This window comes from Micrasema longulum, unplaced genomic scaffold (assembly GCF_059751315.1).
Source record: "Micrasema longulum isolate JH-2025_06_02 unplaced genomic scaffold, ASM5975131v1 h1tg000543l, whole genome shotgun sequence".
Lineage (NCBI taxonomy): Eukaryota > Metazoa > Arthropoda > Insecta > Trichoptera > Brachycentridae > Micrasema > Micrasema longulum.
This window is the reverse complement of record NW_028277739.1, coordinates 309,770-333,592: the sequence shown is the minus strand read 5'-3', so window position 1 is coordinate 333,592 and position 23,823 is coordinate 309,770. Positions and strand designations below refer to the sequence as shown.

General features: G+C 31.0%; 1 protein-coding gene across 2 annotated transcripts in view; it reads left to right on the top strand.

Annotated features, from left to right (window-relative positions):
- LOC148280767 (neurotrimin-like) overlaps positions 1 to 23,823 on the top strand; it is a 253,317-nt gene that overhangs the window by 45,951 nt on the left and 183,543 nt on the right. For both annotated transcript variants that reach the window (XM_088227843.1, XM_088227842.1), the window contains exon 2: positions 2,813 to 3,390. In XM_088227843.1, coding sequence (XP_088083969.1) covers positions 3,318 to 3,390 — 73 coding nt within the window. In that variant the 5' untranslated portion in view covers positions 2,813 to 3,317. The remainder of the gene's footprint in view (positions 1 to 2,812; positions 3,391 to 23,823) is intronic.

Sequence of the window (23,823 nt, the reverse complement as noted above, 5' to 3'; positions counted from 1 at the left end):
ACAAAATAGTTTTTTTTATAATAAAAATAGATATTAAAATATTTGCGTTCTTGCAATTTACCCAAATATTTCAATTTAATGAGTTATTTTTGATGAATTGTAAATAACTCACTATTAAAAAGTGGGAATCGAGCTGAGAGGAGTGAGACTCGAACCTTAGACCTCTGATCCGTAAATCCGCAGCACTAGCTTTGAAACTACAACTCGATTCTTAGAATTGTGAAATTCGATACTGCGATTTGGTCATCTGGCCTGTTCCGATGAAAAACTAAAAAAATATTCATTTAAATTTTTTTCCAGAGTATTGCAGGGTTATTACGATCTGATATGTCAGTCCAGATAAAAGAGGCAGTAATGCTGCACGAAACTTCGTAGTGGCAAAAACTGACGTGGCATAATAATGTGATAATTAAAATAACAACGATACATTGTTTTTTTATGAAAATCAATAACTCAAATTATAACTAAAAAAAAAACACAAAAACCGAAAATTCATGCTTAATTTAAAATACTTTTTAAGTCAGCAATAGCGCCGAATATGAATACTATATTTAATGATGTTTTAAAATAACATTTCATTTTTACATCATTTCTGCCATTCAAGTATTACTGAGAAATGTTATACATGAAATTCGGGAAAAACAGTTATCAATACAAACAAAATATAATAATACAAAAAAATGGCTTCGTGGAAATTAAGTTTTTTTTTTATCATAGGTTATGAGTGTTAACTTTGTATATTTTTGAATTACAAAAAATATATGGAAAAAAACTTTTTCATAAATAGAAGCTTGTATTTTTTGACATTAAAATTTTTAAGATTTTTAACCTTTCCGAGTCAAAGGGTGAAAAAAATCCTCGAATTCCTGAGGGGGGGGTACCAAGATTACCCCAGCTAAAATGCTGTTAATACGGCTTTAAAAAAATGTCATTTTGATTATTGTGGTAGTATTTATAAAACTCTTTGAGTTTTCTGCAAAATTCATTCATTTTCTCAGAAAATACTGTTGCGAGAGGGCGCTATGTGACATCGCGCTTGTCTCGCTGCTGCAAGTTGTATAACACTGATCTTGAGTCACACAATCCGTTAGCGGAAAGGTACAACGAAGAGTTTGTAGAAGGAATGCATCTAAAATCTAAAGCACGAAGTCCGGATTTTTGTTGTTATTGGTGAAAATAAGCGAACAAATAATAAGGAGCACACGTGTAAAATGAGCAACGTATCAAAAATTGTTAAATTGTAAAGCGATTAATTGTAATATTTGCTGTTTGCACGGGTAAAGCAAAGGCAAATGTGATTTATTATTGAAAACATTCGACTGCAAAATGTTTAAATAATTTCAATACATTTTTAACATTATGGGAATGAAATCGATATGGTGATAAAAAAAAAATATTCAAGAGAATACGCTTCTGTGGGACCCTAGAAACCCTCCTTAGGCCTGGACGAGCTACTTTATGTTTACTTTACAAAAATAAACGTTTATTTATTTTATTTTATTATTATTTTGGATTTTTATAGCTATGACATAAACAAAATAAGTAAAAAGAAAATTAACAATACTAGAGCCAATTCAAAAAATCCACTGTAAATCTAATGACACATAATATAAAAGAAAAGAATTTGCGTAATTGTAATAAAAAATAATTGTGTACAATTTGTGATTATATTGAAAATGGTACAATAAAGAACTTGGTAAAAAGTTCGAAACCTTTTTGTTTAAATTTAAATCAAGAAATATTATAAATTGTATTTTTAAAATTATTTTAAATTTCAAAACCGTATTCTGAAAAAAGGCATTTTATTTTAAAATTTGATTGATACACAATAAACATAATATATTGATTTATTGAAATCGGTTATTTTGAAGTAAAATGTTTGGCATATTCTTCTTTATATATGTAATTCCTCCGAACGTGTGATGTCACTGAATTTCTCCTAAACGGCTTAACCAATTTACTTGCGGTTTTTAGTTAAATGTAGGGTTTTGCGCTGCGCGTGTTCGTAGATATTTAAATTTTCAATCAAATCTGTAAAAAAAAGTTAAAAGCATCAATATTCTTTTATCAACCTACCAGGGTTGCATTCAACGAGAATGCACTTACAAAAAAAATGGAAGAATGTTGTTTTTTTGTGTTTAAAATAAGTTTGTTTTTGAATGTTTATAAACAACATTCGCTTTTTATGGATCCCAATCAGATTATTTCCATGCATTCATTGTAATTTTTTTTTATTTATTTCTTTTTACTGGATTTTTGGTAGTACTAAAGTAATATTAGCTGACACTAAATACATTTTTGAAAATCGCATTCATGAATAAAGTGCACACCTGTTGGTGAGAAGAGCCGAGTTTAACATTTGCAAAAAGAATTTTATAAATGAAAATTAATTAATTTATGTTTTGGAATTCAATCATAAACAAGTACCTAGGTACCTACTTAATTTCAATATTTGAATATTAATAATTTTTAATTTTGAAATTCTTATCAATGAAATATATTTTTCCAAGTTAATAGCAGAAAAGCCAACGTTTGAACAGGACAACGTCTGTCGGGTCCGCTAGTAATATATAGTATGTACAAGGAAAATTACATTTATTTTAAATCCACGTTTTAAGGATCAAAATGCTAGTAAAATGAAGTATTTGTAATGAAATAGGATCCAACAAATATGTTGAAAGAAAAAAAACACCATTTACTATTAAATGATATTATTTGTTTTCGTTGAGGGTCATAAAACATATTTTTTAACGAAGTAAAGCAGATCGTATGGCGCCTAATTATAAAATAATTTGTCGTTATTTTGTTTCAGAAAGCTGTGATTGGCTGAGCACGCACACTGCAGCATTAGCTACAACGGATTGCTTTGTCACGCAAATGGTAGTGATAAGGCAAAAACCCAAGAAAAATAAGACTTTCCGTGCTAAGAAATGTTTCAAACTCAGTTAAATAATTGCAAAGCGGTTAACAACTCCAAAAACTGCGGTAAATTTGTGAATTTGTTTAATTAATTCCATGACTAAAATGCTCTAGACGGCTAAGACTCTAAAGACGTATTCTATGTTAGTTTAAGTCTTTTATAAGGTCTTCGGGTTTTCAAAATAAATTACTTCATAGTTTAATTAAAATGGGGAACGGAGAATTCGGCGTGACGTAAAAGTCGAATAGGTTTGTGACACTTATTGCTTTGTGTAAACCATCCCGTGGCTTGGAAACGGCGTTAATTGTCAAATTTGTGTTCGTTGTCCGAATGAAAATGTGTTTTACGTCGCGGCAAATAAACAAACTGTCAAAATACTGACACAACTGCTGGAAATATGAAGGCCATGGAACCTCCTGGCAAATTAACGGCTCTTCTACTCCTAGTAACGTTCTTCAGTCCAGCATTCGGTGAGTACAATTTATGACTGTCTTACTTGATTTATTTATTACAAAAGTATATGCAATACGTAAAATAGTTAAGTATCCCAAACTCCATTACTAAAAACCTTGTGTTGCGTTGGGGTACAACATAATGAAATGTGGTAGCATACACTTAATTTTAAAATTCGAATAAACATTATTACCTGATTACCAATCCCAAATCACCACTTAAGCAAATCGCAGCACTATTTGTTCATTATGCTATTAAAGTTATAAGGTTTGTACTGCTTGCGAATCGAAAAGGTTGAATCGGGCTGTGGTCTCGTGGGGAATATTGCGGGCTCACGGATTAGAGGTCCAAGGTTCAAACCCCACTCTACTTTAACTTGATTTTCTTTTTCCTCTATTGAGTTATTTACAGCTCGTTGAGAATTGCAACCGAAATTCAAATATTTGGGTAAATTATAAAAACGCAAATATTTCTTTTTATTAAAAAAAAAACTGATCACTTTTTTATTCTTATGCTTCAAAAAATGTTTAAAAAATAATGTTATTGAACGAACTAGAACTTACTTTTTGTTTTAACAGTAGTTGAAAAAACTGAATCTTTATATATAAAAAGCAATGTTCAAATGGTTATCCTCGATGGATTGAATAACTACCGGACCGATTGGCGTGCGGTTTTTAGATAAATGTACATCTTTACCACGAAAAGATTTATAGCTCATGAAATCTTCAATTTATTAAGTACAAAGAAAGTTGGGAGCATAACTGTTGTTTTTTTATCCATCACCAGGGTTGCATTCGCCGAGAATACAGATACAGAAAAAATGGTCATAGGTTATTTTTTGTAGATAAAAAAGCTGGTTTTTGAATGTTTACAAACAACATTCGTTTTTCATGAATTCCAGTCTGATTAGTTCCTTAAATTCCATATAATTTCTACTCATTTATTTCTTTTTACTGGATTTTTGGTTATACTACAATAATATCAACTAACATTCGATACATTTTTGAAAATCGCATTCCTGACTCAAGTGCATCCCTGAGCAGAGTTTGACATTTGCTGAAAGAATTCTTTATTTGAAAATAATAGATTATTTTATGTTTCGGAATTTAAAGATAAACAAGTACTTAGGAAGCTACTTAAATTAATTATTTTTAAATATGGAATTCAATCATAAACCTAGGTACCTACTTACCAATGAAAAGTTACAACATCTTTTTTACGTGTATCCACACGGTTTTTACTAAAAAAAATTCGTTAATTTAGATATGTACACTTAATTATGTTTAACCTTAAGAGGAAACGTGGTACGATTTTTCTTCATACAAACGTATTCACGTATTTCTTTTCTGAATTATGGCATTAGAGAAATGTTTTTTTTTCAATAACAACATCAACAACAAACTATCACGCCGTCTAAGGGTAAGGAGAGAAAATAAAACGCCACATCACTCTATCTTTGCTTTCAGATCTCGCTTCCTCTACATTCATAGATCTTCTCATGCATCATCAAGTATTTGTTGAACTTGGTCATAACATGCCTTTCTCGGTTTTTCTCTTTTCTGCATCCATCAATATTAGCATTGTAAATAGTTTTAGCCGTTCTTTCGCTGGCCATTCGCTCTCTATCTCCAAGCCAACGCAGAGCTCCTTTCTTGATAGTGTTATTAATTCTTATCTCAGCTTTACACAATTTACGGATCTCAACATTAATTTGTGCATCTATCGTATATATTTTAACGACACATTTACATGAGATATCGTATTTCGACAGCATTCGATTTTGTTCATTTAATATGTATACGAGTATGAACTCAAATCTAGCAATAGCAAAGTATTGCCGGGTTCAGCTCGTCACTAATGAAACAAAATTATTTTTTTATAAAAAAAATTAGATGTTCAAAAAACTTTTAATTTTAAAAAGAAAAACCTTTTTTACTTTGGGGTATGATTAAAGGTTGATTTAGATAAAAGCAGCTATCAATGAAAAACGTTTAAGCAAAAATAGATTAATTAGCAAGAAATTTCAATCTTGATCATTTCTGGTAGAAGATGAAGTACATTCAGGCGTCATTTTGTAATTGAAATGATTATAAGCCCTGTATATGTGTACCTAGATATTTTCTTTATGAAATTTTTTCTCTATCCTTAATAAATTTAAATTCTTTAACTTTCTTCAATAGGGCTTTCTATTTAAAATATTTATGATTCTTACATTCTTATTTCTTTCTCTTTTTTCTAAAAAATAAATTGTGGTTCAACGTTAATAAAAAACTGCCGTCAACTGACAGAATTGCCAACACCTTCCTTTTAGAACGATATGATCCATGTAAGGTGAAGACTAACCTGACCAAAAAACACTTTATATGTTTGTTATCATTATTTATAACTTAATATACTATTTTATCACATGTACGGATTTATGCAAATGATTTAGAGAAGAAATTGGTTCTAATTTTTTTCAAAAAAAACATCAACCTCACTCTCACAGTTTCGCACTTCTGCTTAAAGAGCATTCCATGCCATAGGGCCTGCGACCGCAAATGCGCGTTCACCAAATTTAGTGCACTATTTGCTTTGAGGTATAATAACTTTTCTTTTAACAAAGGTGTAGCTGATCTAAGCGTAAGACGTCTGTCAGCTTATTTATCTGGAATACATGGTTCTCCTAGATATTCCATAGCAGAGTTGTGCAGTGACTTAAACATAAGCCAACATAGTTTGTATTTTACCCTCTATGGAAAACGTAACCAGTGTAATTCCCGAAGTAGTGGAGTGATATGACTGAACTCTGAGATTCCGATAATTAGTCTCGATGTGGAATTTAAAACAGACTGTAGGTGAGTTATTTTATTCAGTGGTAGACCTGCATAGATACTATTACAATAATCAAGTCTAGACACAACAAACGCATATATTAATTGACGAGCGGCATCAACCGGTTTTTTTTTGCGTATGCATTTAATTTGTCTCAGCTGGTAGAAGCATTACCTTCCAGTAGCTTAACGGTGGGTAAAGCGGTACTTTTTACATCAAGTAGTGCTGTATCCTGAATCAAATTCTGTCGTCTGGCTGAAACCATCCATAATCATTCCGTTTTAGATGGGTTTAATGTTAGTCTATTTTCAATCATCCAGTTTTCTATTTTCTCAATGTATCCATAAATTAAATCAACAAACACACTTCTCTCACCTAGTTTACAATAAAAATAAATCTGAGCATCATCTGCATAGCAGTAAAACTCCAATCCACAATCTTTGATAACGTTCTTATATGCTAGATTTATAATTTACTATATAGCGCTAATATACTTGAGTAAGCGGGGCTTAAAACCTGTACGTTACAACTCCCTCTTTGCTCGTAGGTACATAATGTACAAGGTATGCATGACGATAATCCTTATACTGCCACGCAAAAGATTACATTCAGTAATACTTCATGAAACTTGTGTTTTTTTTGTTGTTTTATAACTTTCGATTAGAAATACTGTCTGGTCTTATTAAATGAATAATAACATTTTTTTAAAATTATGCTCTGTTTCAATACTCAAATTGAAAATAAGATGCTTTTCACTCGAAAATCACTAACGAATTGTAAAAAATTACTTCATAAAATTGGTGTTCAGTTTGCTGAACGTATAATAAGGTTCTTTAAGAAACCATAAATTCAACATATTAATTTCATAAATTTGACGGCATCGGATTATTTCCTTTCGTCTATGAAAACAAATTAACCACTATCGAAGCATAAGAAGCCAATATAAAGTACACTCTTAAAAAAATAAAGGCAATTTAGGAAAAAAAAAAACAAATAATTGGGCCAACAGAATGCGCTACGCAAATGCTAGTCGCGGAGAATATTAATTTGTTAAATACAATAAAAAACAAACTTTAACTAAACATACCTGTTTCATTTATTTTTAAAATTAACTAGCTAGCGTGATATAAGGGAGAAATTAAGTAGCCATGTCGTTTTTCAATAAGAGTTTTTGATTATCAATAGAAATTTTCCTGGTAGAATAATATATTCAATCAGGATTGAAAGTAGCTTGGTCTTCCAACTATGACTATGAAAGAATATATATAATATAAAATAAGATGATCCGTTAGTCTATAAAAATGTGATATTGTTATTATGTTCACAAATCTAAAATCCTACTCTAAAACCTTAACGAAAAGTAAACCCAACAAACCACAGATAAAGCAAGTCAATAATATAAATTTAAAGAATTATTTTTTTCTAAAAATTAAATTTAAAGAACTTTTTTTTTGCACTACAAAAGGCCAGAAAAGCTAATTAAAGTGTTGAATAACAACTCTCATTACCTAGGCTTACGAAAAATCAAACTTAAGTTTTGTCTTTTCACTGGGAATCCAACCCGGACATTTCCGTGTGTGAGTCAAACATCTTAGCCATTACTCCATGGAATCCACCAATATGTTCATGAAATATTCAAACTATAAAACTTTTTATTCTTTAAGTCATTGTTCAAATAAATAAGGTTGTAAAAGAGAATACTTAAACAAATAAAATAAAATTATTTCACTGCAATGAGGTATGAAAAATGGGCAATAAAATGGACAATAAAGATTTGTAGATAAAAACATAAATCCTGAATTTCCAATTTCCAGAAATAATGGAAAAACCGCAAAGTCAACAAAAATTATGCTACCGCACTGTTTATTTTCCGGAAAGATCAGATTTACTTTTCCGAAAAATCAATGTTTTCTTGCAATTAAAGAAAACAATAATAAACATGATAAAGCAATACCAAATATTTACACAATTTTATAAACTGCTGACTCAAAAATAAATACAAATATTTTAAACAAACATGTTTGTTTTTTAATCGTTTTTCTGTTCCTTTTTTTACCTTGTTTTTTTCAGAGTGGAGTTGGTTTATGATTATTTTGTTCGGAAAGTCATTTAAACTGTAAAAAAACATTTAAAGTTCTCAAATAATTTTATAAAATAAAACCTCAAATGTGATAGGCAAAAGAAGATAAATTCCTTCAGATTTTTCTTGATTTTAACCTGAGATAAGATATTCTCATAGAGTAAGAAACTGTCATCCAAGGGTTTTGATTCTACACATGCTACAGACACATACACAGACGCTGAATTAAAAAAAAAGTACTTGAAAATTTATTTATTGACCCTTACGGATACATTTTACAAAATTTTTTTTTTTTCATCCTCTGTTGTTGATGATAATATTTTTTACATCTTTTAAAAAGTTTGTCTGAGTCTTTTGTTTATTTTTGTCCGGTAGTTTATTGTATAATTTCACTCCCTAATTTATTTGTCTCGATTGTCCTTGTCTCGTTTTGGAATGTTATATTTGTGATTTTTTTCTGATATTCTTCTATTATGTCCATGTTTATTACGTTTCATTTATTTTTTATTTCTTTGTCTTCAGTGATATTAGTGGCTAACTTACTAATAAATTTTAAAGATTTAAGTAGAAAAAGTTCATTTACATTTAAATGTTCTGTTTTTTCAAAGAAGTATTTAGTTGTTAGATAAAGGAGGTCAGATACTAGCTTATATATTTTATTTTGTTTTCGTTGTAGTCAGTTCACATCTTTTTAGTTTCCTGTTCCCCATAGTTGTTGCATATAACATATTTCAGATTTGATATAGGCTTTATACATAAGAATTTTTCCAGTTTCGGAACAAAGTTTTTGGTTTTTGAAAAAACGATTCAATAATATTGCTATTTTGCTAATTACATTATTGATATGAGTTATTCATGTCTATTGTCTTTCTATTGTAAGTTCTAAATATTTACCATGTTCAATTTCAAAAAGTCGTTCTTTTTTTATGTAAGCATTTATTTTATGACCTTTTTTTCTAGATTCAAAATGGATATTATTGCTTTTTTTTATTAAGTATAAGTTAGTTTTAGTTGGTCCATTTAGTCAGCATAGTTAGGTTTTCGTTTATATTATTGTTTGTTTATACTTCAGTTTGATTTTTAAGAAAAGTCCAATGTCGTTGGCATACATTTTTTTTTCTTTAAAATTGTACAATGATAAGTCATTAATGAATTAAATATATAATAGTGGACCCAAAATAGATCCTTGGGGTGCTCCGAAATTTTTTTTTCTTTCCACTCAAACAAAATAAAAATTACACGTAATTAAAGAACATGTTTAATAAGATTAAGATAAAAAAAACCCTAAGCGATTTCTAATAAAATAAACACTGACAACATCTTTACATTTTGTAAACGTGTAATATAAATTCTGATATGGTGTAATAAACGAAAGACAATATGTGCAATTACAGATTGCGCGTCGGAACTAGATCGGAATGCAAAATCCGCCATTTTTTTGGTTACATACTGTTTTATACGCTTTTATATTAAACGTGTGAATGATTGTAAATAATAACTGAAAATTGCTTAAATTTGTTTTATTTAGGTAGTTTATATATCATGATTCCACAAAAGCTTTTGTAAATAATCTATTTTAGTTGCAGCTACCAAAAAAAAATTGACATTTTCTTCCATAATTCTGTGCCACGGATCCAAAGGGCCCAATATCAGATTTCATTATTTTATTGACACCATTTTGTAGAGACAATTGAAAAAAAAGTTAACCATTTTATTAAAACACAAACATGTATATGAAGACTACAGAGAAAAAGAAATGTACGTCATAAAATGTGGGTTTTGAGATTTTTAATACACTTGTTTTTTTAAGTTTACATCCACACATTTTTTTACTTAAGTACTTGACACATTAAACAAGATTTTAATTTGTTGGATTTGTGTTTGTTTTATATAAATTCAAACCAAAAAATACAAATATTTCATTACGTGAACCTAAAACAAAAACAAAAATATAAATCTAAGTGTTCGGGGGAAAAAAGTTGTGTGTCAGCAAAAACAAGTAAAAAATTATGTAAGTTACAAGTAACGGGTAATATTTAAGATTTTTTAAATGTTCACATCGTTACTTTGGGGCTTTGAAATTTCGATAAATCCAAAAAAAAACATATTTTTATCGTCAAAGTATTATTTAAGTTAGTATTTTCAACTGTTGTTTACCAGGAACAATTATTATGGCTTCTTTAAGAAATCCCTTTAAGATTTTATTTATCAATTTGTAAATGTGTCTGCTTGGAAAGGGACATTTTTTTTTTATAAAATGGTAATAAAGTTGTCTTTGATCTAAAAGTGAATATATCAGTCTCATTTATGTAAAAAATCTGGCTCTTGATCTTTTCTTTAAGCTATAGTGACTTTTTTGTCATTCAAATGATTAGATTTTTTTTTTATTGCATTATTTCTGCTGGTAGACTATGATTTGAAGTAGCCGCCTGCCATTGATAGGAGTTGAACAAAATACTTGTATTCATTTCTGCGGTAAGCATTCAAAAATATTTAGAACTTAACCTTTTTTTCCTGCTCGCCATATTTTAAGGACGAATATCTCAGTGACTATTCATTTTCTTCCGTTGTTTGTTTTTTTAATTTGATGGTAACAAATATTACTATCAAAACTGCATTCCTAAGTCAAAATGGGACTCATACCATTTTTTTCCTTTAGCCTTGGAAATGTTTTTTTTATTAATATTTGTTTTTAAAACATATTACAACAGAGATGAAGAACATTTAAGAGAAGGTTGTTTAAAAGTCTAGGCATCTGCAGGGCTTATGACCTGTCAATGGCTGGTTTAAGTGGCCACTTTACACACTGTGTAACATTCATCATTCTGCCTATATTTGAACATCTATATTCCTTCAATTATTTCATCTGTTGATGTTTGTGAAGTTAAAGAGCTGAACCTTTATTTATGCGGGTGAGATTCATCTAATTGAATTCTTTCACCTACATACTAGGCAACGCCTGAAAATGTTATTTTTTCAATTTCTTTACTTCTTCATGGACCAGGTAATTTATCAACAATATTTTGAGTTAGTCCAATGGCTGGTTTAAGTGGCCACTTTACACACTGTGCAACATTCACCATTCTGCCTATATTCCTTCAATTCTTTCATCTGAATCCAGTCCTTGTCTCCAAAAATTTGGACAAACTGAAAATATTGTTGTTTTCAAAACATTTCAAGAGTTCATTATAACGCCACAAAATGGGAAAATAATAACTCTCGTGTAGTATTACGATTAACGTCATTGGCTCTTTAGATCCAAACTACAGAATTGTTGACAAATAAGAGGTGTGTTTAGAAAATAACGGGAATTTTCAAATTTCGCGGGTTCGGAGAGTACGATTGTCAATTTTTTGTGATTTAACAGTAACACTGTCCAAAACATCGGCAAGTAGGAGTTTTAATAACACACGATACAATTACTCAGAAAAACGTAACAATGATCTGAAAGGCCGTTAAAACCTGCAAAATGTAATTAAGATTAAATCTATCTCGCCATGTTAATTGATAAAGGTAGGAAAATTAACAAAAAAACAATGCAAAAATACTGGTGGATATAGTTTAAGTTTTTGCAAACGTTTTTATTTAACTTGGGGAAAATGGAAATGTTTTCTTAATAAATTTTAAATAATGCACAAGGAAGAGCCGAAACATGCAAGTAAAGAGCTCAGGAGACATTTCGCGACCAAAAGGCATAAATCTTTTACATAATACATTATACATACCATGACTTGGCGGGATTTACAAAGGCTGACGCGTGCGACAAAGGGCCAAAAATTTTATCTACAAAGCGAAATGTATTTCTCTCAATATACGTACAATGTACATGTCACACGCCTATATACTATCAAAGTATTATATAACATAATGGGTAAGTGGTGCAAAACTAGCATTAGCATTATAAATTCGTCAGGAAATATGATTATCAATACAAACGCTTTGTTAACTGCTAAAAAAACTTTAAATTAGGGTTTATATGCCGTCAATATGTAGACAATACGTGAAAAAAAGACAGCAATTTGTTTTATATTATTGTTAATCGAATCGGCATTCACTTCGTAACACGTCATTATAAATTATTATGAAAATAAAACTTTGATATTAGTGTTACACAATTTTTATTCTTTTACAAGAACACTACTACAGTTTCGGGAGAGCACTCCTTCTATCAAAGGGTGATATAAAACTCTTTTAAAAGACGGGTGATATAAAAGTTTTTTATAACCCATCGATGGGAGGAGTGCTCTCCCGAAACTATAGTAGTGTTCTTGTTAAATAATAAAAATTGTAACACTAAAAAATGGTTTAATTTTGATAATATTTTTTTAAATCATTGTTTTATTTTTTGTTCTGACCAAAATATGTGACAAATTGTGAACAACAGAATCTTTCAAACAGTGCGCATGTTACCTTAAAATCTTATTATAATAACAGTACATTATTCATTGTAACGCGAAAGTATCCAGATTTAACTATTTGAAACACCACCTTCAACAATAAATTACAACAGTGTTGCTTATTGGGATACTTATTGCTGAATACATCATATCTTTAATATTGACTTTCTTATAATGTACAAAATAATATCTTAATTCTTAAGCCACTCTCATGCACGCGTTTGACTAATATTAGTGCAAAAAATAAATTGAGTGAGAATGTCGCACATCTAAAATAATACAAGCCTAAACGGATAGAAAATCGTTGAAATAATAGGCATCATTTTTTGATAACTACACATGTGCATCTACCATCTATCAGGAATCAGCGAGCAGTTCGTTAGGCACATGTGCGGCGGTAACAACCGAAAATCTTAAAAAGCTACCCTTTGGATATCTTTCTTTAATTCGTTAAACATTGTGTTGAAATGGTACTTTATTGATTTAATTTTATGTTACTTACTTTTGAGCATGAACACTTGACAAATTCACTATTCTACTCAATGTTTAGTTTTTGTAAATTTATATTTAATTTCAAATTGCTTGAGTTTCACTTGTTCGTGTGCTTTGTATTGCAAGACGATTGAAAATCTGGCTACAATATGTAAATATTATCAGCTATCAAATACCATAATTTTGTAAATGAGGTTTATAATTCCAACCGTCCATGCGCTTAGTAGCTGCAAGACTTGTAATCTTACTCCTATTATTTCAAAAAGTTTTTTTTTTTTAATTAAAAAATAATGTAAATCGGGGCTAGATTTCTTACCAAATGTACGCTCTGTATCTGCAAGACTTACTGTAATTGAGTTTCTATCTGTTATAATTGAAATAGATCATAGTTGAAAACGGGGAACTCGAATCCCAACCGTCCATAAACTCTGTAGCTGCAAGACGTGCTGGGATATTTATTTACTATACAGCGACTTTGATGTGATTTATACAAGTATAGTGCTTAACAAATTTTGCTTTTGATGTACACGAAATTAATTAAATCAAAAAGATTTATTTACACATTTCACCTGTATACAAACGCGACAAGATTCTTCTTTAATTCTTCTTTTTCATTTTATCAGCCCATTTTCCTCAACTCCTGTATATAGATGCTTAATAGGACTCTTGCAAAATTTACAGGTACCTAGACTCTGATCCAGAGTGGGTGGATACAAACAGCGTCTGTTCTATGTGTTAAGGGCGGCTTAAACTATACTCAACAACCCGCTGGTAATTGTATTTTTTAAGCCAAAAACCTTCAAAACCAAAAACCATGATCTTGAATTACAAGCATTTTAACAACCAGTTTCCGCAAATACGTCTCTGTATTAAAAGTCTTTTGTGGCTGTGATGTCACGCTAGTATACATACGAAACAACACTTGATATATTTCTCTTATTAAAAAAAAAATGAAATGGTATTTTTTGTAATCCTCAAATGAACATTAGCAACTTTGATTTAGGAAGTAAAATTTGTATGACTATGCTAGTTTTTAATAAAAAAAATATTTATCCTTACTACGCGAAGAACAAATGTCCGCCAAAACAGCAATGAACAGTATGAGAGAGCACGAACGTATACATCATAACAAGGAAGAGAGAGACGCTTTTCTAAGTGTTTCAGTGTTTGTATAAAACAGATTCAGTCGGTTATCGACAGTGATGGGGGACGCACGCATGTAAAATAAGCAGCGTATTTAAGATTTTAAATTTATTTTTCTATGACAAGGCTTAATTATATGTTTATTTTTTATAAATTATGGATAAGGAATTATTAAACAGTAGGTATGCCTCCAAGTTTTTTTTTTCAATTGTCTGAACTTGAGAATATTCCATCTTTTGCATGTGGTAACACGATGTTACGTCACCAGCAATTATTGGCACTTAGCGGAAGCGCACGCTAGTTATATGATTTATGATTTTTTAATTAATTTAGCTATACCTGGCCTAAATTCTATTACATTTTTTTATAAATTATTGAAAAGGAATTATTCGACAGTATATATCTATGTTGTTTTTCTTTTTATTACGTTATTGCGTGAAAAATATTTTTTTAGCACACCCTTTTAAGAATTAAACTATCACTTTATTCTTATTTTAATTTTTATTTGTTGCATATCATTCCATGTCCGCTCCCTAGTTGGAGCACATGGTATCCACAAAGTACCTCCATGCATATATATTGGCTGCCAACTCTTTGGGCTCTCGTCCCGAAGTTATGACATAAACTGCCAAGGAACAGTCAGCAGTGGACGTCCAGGAAATCGAGAACTAAATCCTTTGTAAAGTATGCAAGCGCGGTTATGGTTCTCAGGAGGCATCCGCAGTACAAAGCCTAGCCAACCGTATTGCCTCCGCTTGATGTCTATTTGTTGCAACAGAGGAAAAATACTTTTGAGAGGGGATTTTATGAATTTACAGGGCTTATGACCTGTCATATTCCGTTGTCAAAAATGTTTCCCTCTCAGTTGCAACTAATTAAGATCTAAATTACTTCCTAAGGAATAAATCCAGCCTGTCTGCAAACATTCAGACATTCTCAAAACATTTTCATTTTTATCTTTAAGTAGAGTAAAAACTCCACTTCCAGAAATAAAGGTGCGTTAATATTTGCTTATTATAAAAATCCTGAATAAAAAAAAAGGCGCGTTGACATTACGAGGCAATAATGCGCAATACATTATTTTTTAATTGACTTGTTACATATGAACTTTTTTCCTTACGTTTCGTTATCTCGTCATAATGGATGATTTATGAACCCATAAATTTATAAGCAGACTATTAAATTATGTATAAACTTTGAGCCCTCATGACAAAATGCATTAAGTAATGAAATGTTTGATTTACTGCCTGTATCAAAGATCGAAATGTAAATGAAATACGCAACAATCCTACATACTTAATCAAATTTATTTGAAGAGTTTTTAGTTCATTAGCGTAGCTTACTCTTAATTTTTTTATGTGTTTTATTCATGAAATTATTAACAAAATTGCAAAGATTTGACAAAAACATAATGTGATTAAGCAAAAATATTTTACTTGTTTATTTTAATTTTAATGTGTGTTCACAAAATCTAAAATAGTTATTTACAAATAGGTGTCCAAACGGATAAAAAAAAAAGTTATGTGCGAGAAATAAAACTAGAACAATATTTTGAGTTTGTCCAAATTTTTGTAGACAAGGACTGGATTCATTTCCCTGGGGAGCTGTTTATATTAACATATTACAACAGAGATGAAGAACATTTAAGAGAAGGTAATATAGAAGTCCAGGCATCAGGGTGAATGTTACACAGTGTGTAAAGTGGCCACTTAAACCAGCCATTGACAGGTCATTAGCCCTGTAGATGCCTGGACTTCTATATTACCTTCTCTTAAATGTTCTTCATCTCTGTTGTAATATGATAATAAAACTAGAACCCTGGATAAGTGTTTACGACTCGATGGCTGCTCTCAGATAAAAGATCCTGAATAAGGAAATTGAGTTTAGATAGGTCCGCCTCGTTGTGTAGTGGTCGACGCATTCACCTATTATTCTTGAAGTCCTGGATTCGATTCCTGGCAGAGTGGTCGTTAAATATTGAGTATGAAAACTGTAAAGACTGCCTTTTTTTGTTATTGGACTGGCACCTAAAGCGTAGGATTGATCGCCTTTTCTTTATGTAACATATGATTGAAATATGATTTCACCAATGCAGTACTCTATGAGGATAGCGGAATAATGATGATAATGAATTTTTGACAATTTAACCATTATGTGAATAAGATATTGAACTTTTAAGGTTTGCAGAGATACCTCGTCTTATTGAACTATAAATGACATTGGTCTGTATTTTTTAAAGGAGAGTCGCGCAATTTAATCACATGCTGCGCACTTTATGTGTAGTGCTTAAACCTCGATAGGAAGGCTGGCGGTCGCGTGACGCTGGTACTGCTTAGATATGTGTGTTGAGCTGGCGGTCTAGGTTGACGCTAGTACAGCTTAGTGTACTGAGCTAGCGGTCTAGGTTGACGCTAGCACAGCTCGTGTGCGTTCAGCTGGCGCGGCGGTCTATTTTGACCCCGGCACAGCTTGCGTGTGTTGAGCTGGCAGTCTAAGTTGACGCAGTACGTGTATTGAGCTGGCCCAGCGTAATTACTTGAGAAATGTTTTCAAACACTTTACTTGCATAATTGATGAGCACTTACAAGCACAATTGTAGTGGCGTTAAGCTTGAAGTAATTATGAATTAAAGATAGGCAAGTAAAATCAATCTGTCCGAAAAAATGCGTCCACCCAAAAAGTATTTAGATTTAGTAGGTAATAAATTATTCAATAATATTTTGAGTTTGTCCAAATTTTTGAAAACAAGAACTGGATTCAATTTCCTGGGTAGCTGTTAACATTAACATATTACAACAGAGATGAAGAACATTCAAGAAAAGGTAATATATAATAAATAAATAAATAATGGTTTTAGCTCTTTAACTTCACAAACATCAACAGATAAAAGAATTGAAGTAATTTAGTTGTTCAAATATGGGCAGAATGGTGAATATTACACAGTGTGTAAAGTGGTCACTTAAACCAGCCAATGACAGGTCATAAGACCTGTAGATGCCTAGACTTCTATATTACCTTCTCTTAAATGTTCTTCATCTCTGTTGTAATAAATATGTTAAAATTATTTATTCGTGTAAAAAATATCTAATATACGCTGTTCTACAGTACTGAAACAAATATTAAATAAAATATTATAAACAATATTTTGAGTTTGTCCAAGACAAGGACCGGATTCAACTTCCTGGGGAGCTGTTTACATTAACATTTTATAACTTCACAAACATCAACAGATGAAAGAATTGAAGGAATATAGATGTTCAAATATAGGCAGAATGGTGAATGTTACACAGTGTGTAAAGTGGCCACTTAAACCAGCCATTGACAGGTCATAAGCCCTGTAGATGCCTAGACTTCTATATTACCGTCTCTTAAATGTTCTTCATCTCTGTTGTAAAAGGTTAATAAAATATTATACTGTATATGGAATGATTTTGACCGGAATAATTCGCGGAAGAGCGGAGCTTGATTTTTGTATCACCGATTCTTGTGCCCGTGACACTTTTAAATGTAACATGAAAGTAAAATAACTTAAACTGAATAATTTATTTGTGAAAATTAAATGCCTTTGAGTCAAAAACACTTGCTCAGAAGTTTGGTTCTATTTCACATGCAGAACTGTATTCTTCATCCGCCTGCCCACAGACAAAATCTGTGTACGAGAGTAATATGTTTATCTCAGTTTAAACACGTTTTATGCTTGTTTGTACGTTGATCGACTGCTATACGCTGCTTCAAAGTTCACCATTCTCTCTCCTATTTTACGTCGCCGTTAACATTAAAATTCCCGTAAAGACACGTTTTTAGTGTTTTCAAATTTAGATAGTTACGTTTAGCGCGTTTTCATACACGCTTTCATGAGGGCCGACCATTTACCGCTTGCATTATTAAACACGGCACAAGGGTGGGGGCGGCCATAAATTAATCTTATGTTAATAAACAAAGCCCTTACATATACCACTGGGAGACTATTTCATGTGCCTAATAAACTGCAAATTGACTTGAAACAATTCGTGGAATAATTCAATTCTTTACGAGCACTCATATTTGCTAGTTTTAAGCGTACAATACTTTTTTTACATAGATAAATATGGTCTAGATATTCATGAACAATTTCAAAGCTTATCATTTCATGGTAAACCTCTTTGTTCTTATTCTCAAAGCACCAATTTATTATTTATTTATTTCACTAGGCTCACTCAGCTAGAGAATTTTCGTGTATAAGCAGGACCTTTTTTTTCGCATCTGTTTTTTTCATGAAATGATGCTTAAAAGGTCAAGAAATATATATTTATATTTTTTTTTATATTTCGGCCTCGTGGTGTAATGGTCACTGCGTTTGTCTACAATGTAAGAGGTCTCGGGTTCGATTCCCGACATGGTTGAAATAAAATATTTATTTCAAAAGGTGTTTTCACACTAGAATATTTCATAATTTCTGTACTAGTAGCTGGAGTGTAAGACTGATCATCTTACCTTCATGAAACAAAAAAAATTGATCAAGGTACGCTGCGATTGGTGTACCATGCTGTGCCCTATGCACCATTAGATGCGGGAAGGAAACTATGAATGATGATGAAAAAATTATAATTATTATTGTTTTTTATTTTTTTATTTAAGAAGGTAAACATGAACAGAAAATATAAAAGAAAAAAATGATAAAAGCCACTAAGCCGCTTGTCAGCGGGTTTCTTATTTTTCCTTCACAATTATTAATAATTAAAAGCTTACGCATTTTTCTCACAAAATTTATTTACCAAAAATTAAACCGATACTGTTAACATAAAATAATAATCAATATAAAGCCTTCTTACAAATTAGCCATTAAAATGATTTTTTTTCTTAAAAGTTTGGTAAGAATTTGTAATTAAGATCTGCTAAGGAATCTTATTGAAATTCTTATTGTTTATTTTTTTAAATATTAATTAAAAAACAAACCGATAATAATAAAAAACGGAGAAGAATTATGAACTTAAAAATATCCCCTCAATTATTAGAAAATGAAACTTGAATTTTAATTAGAAAACAAACCTTTAATTACAAAAATTGAAGCGTACGTAAGTATTGATTAGAAAATGTACCATCCAAAATAAAAAAAATAAAACATCAATGTAAATTAGAAAATAAACCGATGATAATGAAAATTGAAGAATGAATATAAATCAGAAAATATACCTTTTATAACCAACAAATGAAACATAGATGTAAATACAAATGATACAAGAATAAAAAAATACTCGTAATAAGAAAATTAAATCAAATATAACGAATTAGTCAATAAAGTATTCTCTCACATTACTTTACAACAAATAAGTCAACTTAACAAAACATATTCACCGCACAAAATATCGCAAGCAGCTTTGGCAGCTTGATTATTTCGATTGAACGCGAACAGAAAGAAGTGTCGAAAATTCGATCTTTCGTCTACTTATCATGCCATTTTTAAGGTTTTAACCAAAAAAAATAATATACATAACGTTAAAGCAAACAACATCTAGTAGAAAAGAACATTTTTATTCAAATGAACCATTACCATTTTTTACCATTGGATAAAAATGGACACAACTTACGTTTCCACTCACCTAATACTTAATGCTTTTCAATAGGAAACAACCAGCTTTGGAGCCCCTCATCTATTCACCAGATGTTTGCAATAACTAGGCAGAGGATAACGGATGCTGGACTACCTTCAAAAGCTATCTCTCAGCTCCTAATCATACATTTTTTTATTTTTTTACTATGAACATATATAATTCATAATATGATATTATACTCCCAGGGGCTCAATCACAAATGACTATCGACGTGCTAAAAAACGTGCTAAGTATTTGAGCGATCACAACGAACAATTATGAACACGCTAAAGTTATCGCGGTCACGTTGCAAAACGCCATAGATAAGTTCCGTAGTCAAAACTTCAAATTTATTAATCTGTGGTCAAATCAAAAAAGTCAACGCGCGTGTAAATCGTGTCGGTTAGTTTAAATTTAACATATAAAATGGCTCTTCCACCAAATGCCTTAAGATATACGAATGTTATATAATATAATAAACTACCCAGTAAAATCAAAGAAAATAAAACGTTGTGTTTGTTGTTTATCGTGTTCATACCTTCAACAATTTTTTCGTTTAATTGCTTTCTCAATTTGATTCAAAACAAATAAATAGCATGACAAATTGTAAACAAAAAATAAAATAAAATTATTTTACTTACAGTTCAGGAATATTTTCCATATTTACACCGGTAAAATTCAAATATGTGACGGATTATGCGTTGCGAAACGTAAATATTTTTAATTTTGACATTTAATATTAGGTGTTGCCAAGCATCAGGTTAAAGTATGACAATATAAAAAAATATAATAATCCCGATCGATAACTTTCACGGATGTTTCATTGTGACCGCGCATACGATAAACAACCACGGTAAAAAAAAATTATCACGCCACTAATTAGCACGTCGATAGTCATTTGTGATTGAGCTGCAGGAGTTATTTGAAAAAAAATAATTTTAGACCGTTCATAAAAAGAAAACATTTTTGTGACAATACATAAAACCATACATATTTACAAGTAATACATCCAAAAAAGTGAGAAAACATTATTACAAACAAACAAAACAAACAAACAATCACGCCGTTTCCCCGTAGGGGTAGGCAGAGAGGATAGAACGCCATAAAACTCTATCTTAGCATACAGACCTAGAATTTAGTAAATGAGGTCTAGAATTCCAACCGCCCATGCGCTCAGTAGCTGCAAGACTTGTTGTGGTCTAACTTCTATTTTTATAAATTGTTTTTTTATTTATTTTTTCTAAATATCACAAAATCTCTAAACTTTATTGTCAAATAAAAAATGCAAAAAGGGGCTAGATTTCTTATTGTCTATGCGCTCTGTAGCTGTAAGACGTGCTGTTATCTAGCTCCTGTATATCATAATTGGAAACGAGGAACAAGAATCTCAACTGTCCATGCGCTCTGTAGCTGCAAGACGTAGTGGGATATTTATTTATTGTACAGCGCCCTTGAGGTGATTTTCACAAAAATGGCAATATATAAATTATCCAAATATAATAATAATAATAATACCTCGCATCCTCTACATTCATACATCTTCTCATGCACGCACATCGATTATTCCTACTTTTGACATGTCCATCCTCAAGTATTTGATAGACTTGATCATGCCATGTCTTTCTCGGTCTTCCTTGTTTTCTGCATCCATCAACATTTGCATCGTAGATCCTTTTAGCCGTTCTTTCGCTGTCCATTCGCTCTACATGTCCAAACCAACGCAGCACCCATTTCTTGATTCTGTCGATAAAGCATGGCTCAACCTTACACACTTCACAGATCTCGACATTTGTGCATCTATCATACATCGTTTTACCACACATTTGCCTCAGGGATCGCATTTTGACAGCATTTAACCTACTGTCATCATAATTTTTTAAATTCCATACTTTGCTCCCATACATAAGAGTTGGCACTAGAACTCCGTTGTGAACTGCTAGTTAAGCCTACTGCGATAATTATTAAACAACATAAAACTCAGTTCTTTTTATATAAAAATAACATCAATAACGGTCACAATCAACAAGATTAAAGTTATATTTTTTATTTGCGACACTTTTAGATTTGCTATTTGACTTTTCGTGTTTAAGCTCATCGGGCAGTTAATTAAATTAGGAATGACCAATATTTTCCTTTTGCCGAATTTTTTGTATTATGCGCACTTAAACTTTTTTTACAGATTCGATTGAAAATTCTAATATCTACGAACACGCGCAGCGCAAAGATCTACTTTTCTCTAAAAACTCCACGTAAATCAGTTAAGCCGTTTAGGGGGAGTTCAGTGACATCACACGTACAGAAGAATTATTTATTTAAATATAAGGAAGGAATCTAGCCTGTCAACAAAAATTTGTACAAACTCAATACATATTTACGTTTTGACACTGTAATTCTTATTGTAGGCCAATTTTACTATGCTATAAATTAACATAAGACAACGGAGATGAAGAATATTTTAGAGAAAGAAATACAAAAGTCGAGGCATCTACAGGGCTTTTGGCTGATTCAAGTAAAATGTTAATACTAACAGCTCCCTAGGTAGTCGAATCCAGTCAAACAACAAAAATTTGGACAAACTCAAATCATTGAAATCATAATTTTGCTAAGGAACGCATTGTTTTTTATTTAATGCAGGTTGGTAACATCATAAAATGCACTTAGTTTATTGTATTTTCCGAAACACAATTCTCGAGCATTTTAGAAGTCAGCTGAAAACGGAAGTAAAACCCGCTTACAAAATTTTCCGTTTAAGTTAAGGTTTCTCATCACTAATGCAATTTACTTTATCGGGGTTAGTTGTTACGTGTTCAGTATCTCCAGGAGAAGTTATGCCACCCTAAATGAGATTCTTGAAACTATCTCATCCCTTCCTAAGATACCCTGCATCACATCTGCTGCAGCGGCAGTGTACCGAATCAACGTTTTTCTGCTTCCTTCCTCACTCAACTTCGTTTTTTGGGTCTTATATCTTTCTTGTTCTTCACTTAATCATTTCTCCGCTCCGCGTCCTTAACTTAGTTTCCGAAACGATGGCAGTTTTCTCGAGTCGTTTTCCTTTGTGTATTCAAGCAGGTTTTTAATGTAGGGGAGAGTGAGTGTCAATAAAACGGACGTCCCATGAAACGGACAATTACAGTTACTCGATTCCTGTCTGAACTTGAATATTTTTATTTCTTGCCTTATGATTGTACTTAAAACCACATTACACCGCAGAAATATGTTTGTGCGCCTGCCATTGTATAGTGAAGAGGTTTGTAAATATTTTCTCCTTGAAAAGTGTTTTTTCGTTTTTATTTATTAATTTTATCATCATCTTCCATACATAAAATTCACATGTATACTGAGTTACTTTGACTATCTAACTAGGGTAATTTACCTCGTTTTTAGCTCTTCAAAAAAAAAAAAAAAAACAGAAATCAATACATAAATAAAGGTAAAAAACGTATAGAAAAACACATTTATATTCATGGCAAAAAACGTACAAGTCAAATGTAAATAATATAGTAAAAACATAGTTTAAAAAAAACTTATTTGAAAAATCCAGTAAGATACAGAGAAAAATTAAATATATTAAAAGACAATGAAAAAACATATTTAAAACGCAATAAATCCGTAGTAAAAACAAAATTCATAGTTCAAGACATAGTAAAAAAATGTATGTGCATAGCAAAAAATATAGAAAAACTTTGTTAAAAACAAAGTTTAAGGTGTAACAAAAAATATGTATATGAATTGTAAAATAAGGTATTTTAAAAAAACATTGTAAAAACAAAGTAAAAGTAATAAGGATCTTCAAAAATTCAATCAATTAACAAACAATGTTGCTCTTTACCAAAATACTAAACTTTAAATATCAATTACTGGAACTTTAATTTAAAGTAAACACCAAATTTGTTATATTTCTTATTGAAAGTAATTAATATATTCATGTGTATTTAAGATTTCTAAGCGTTT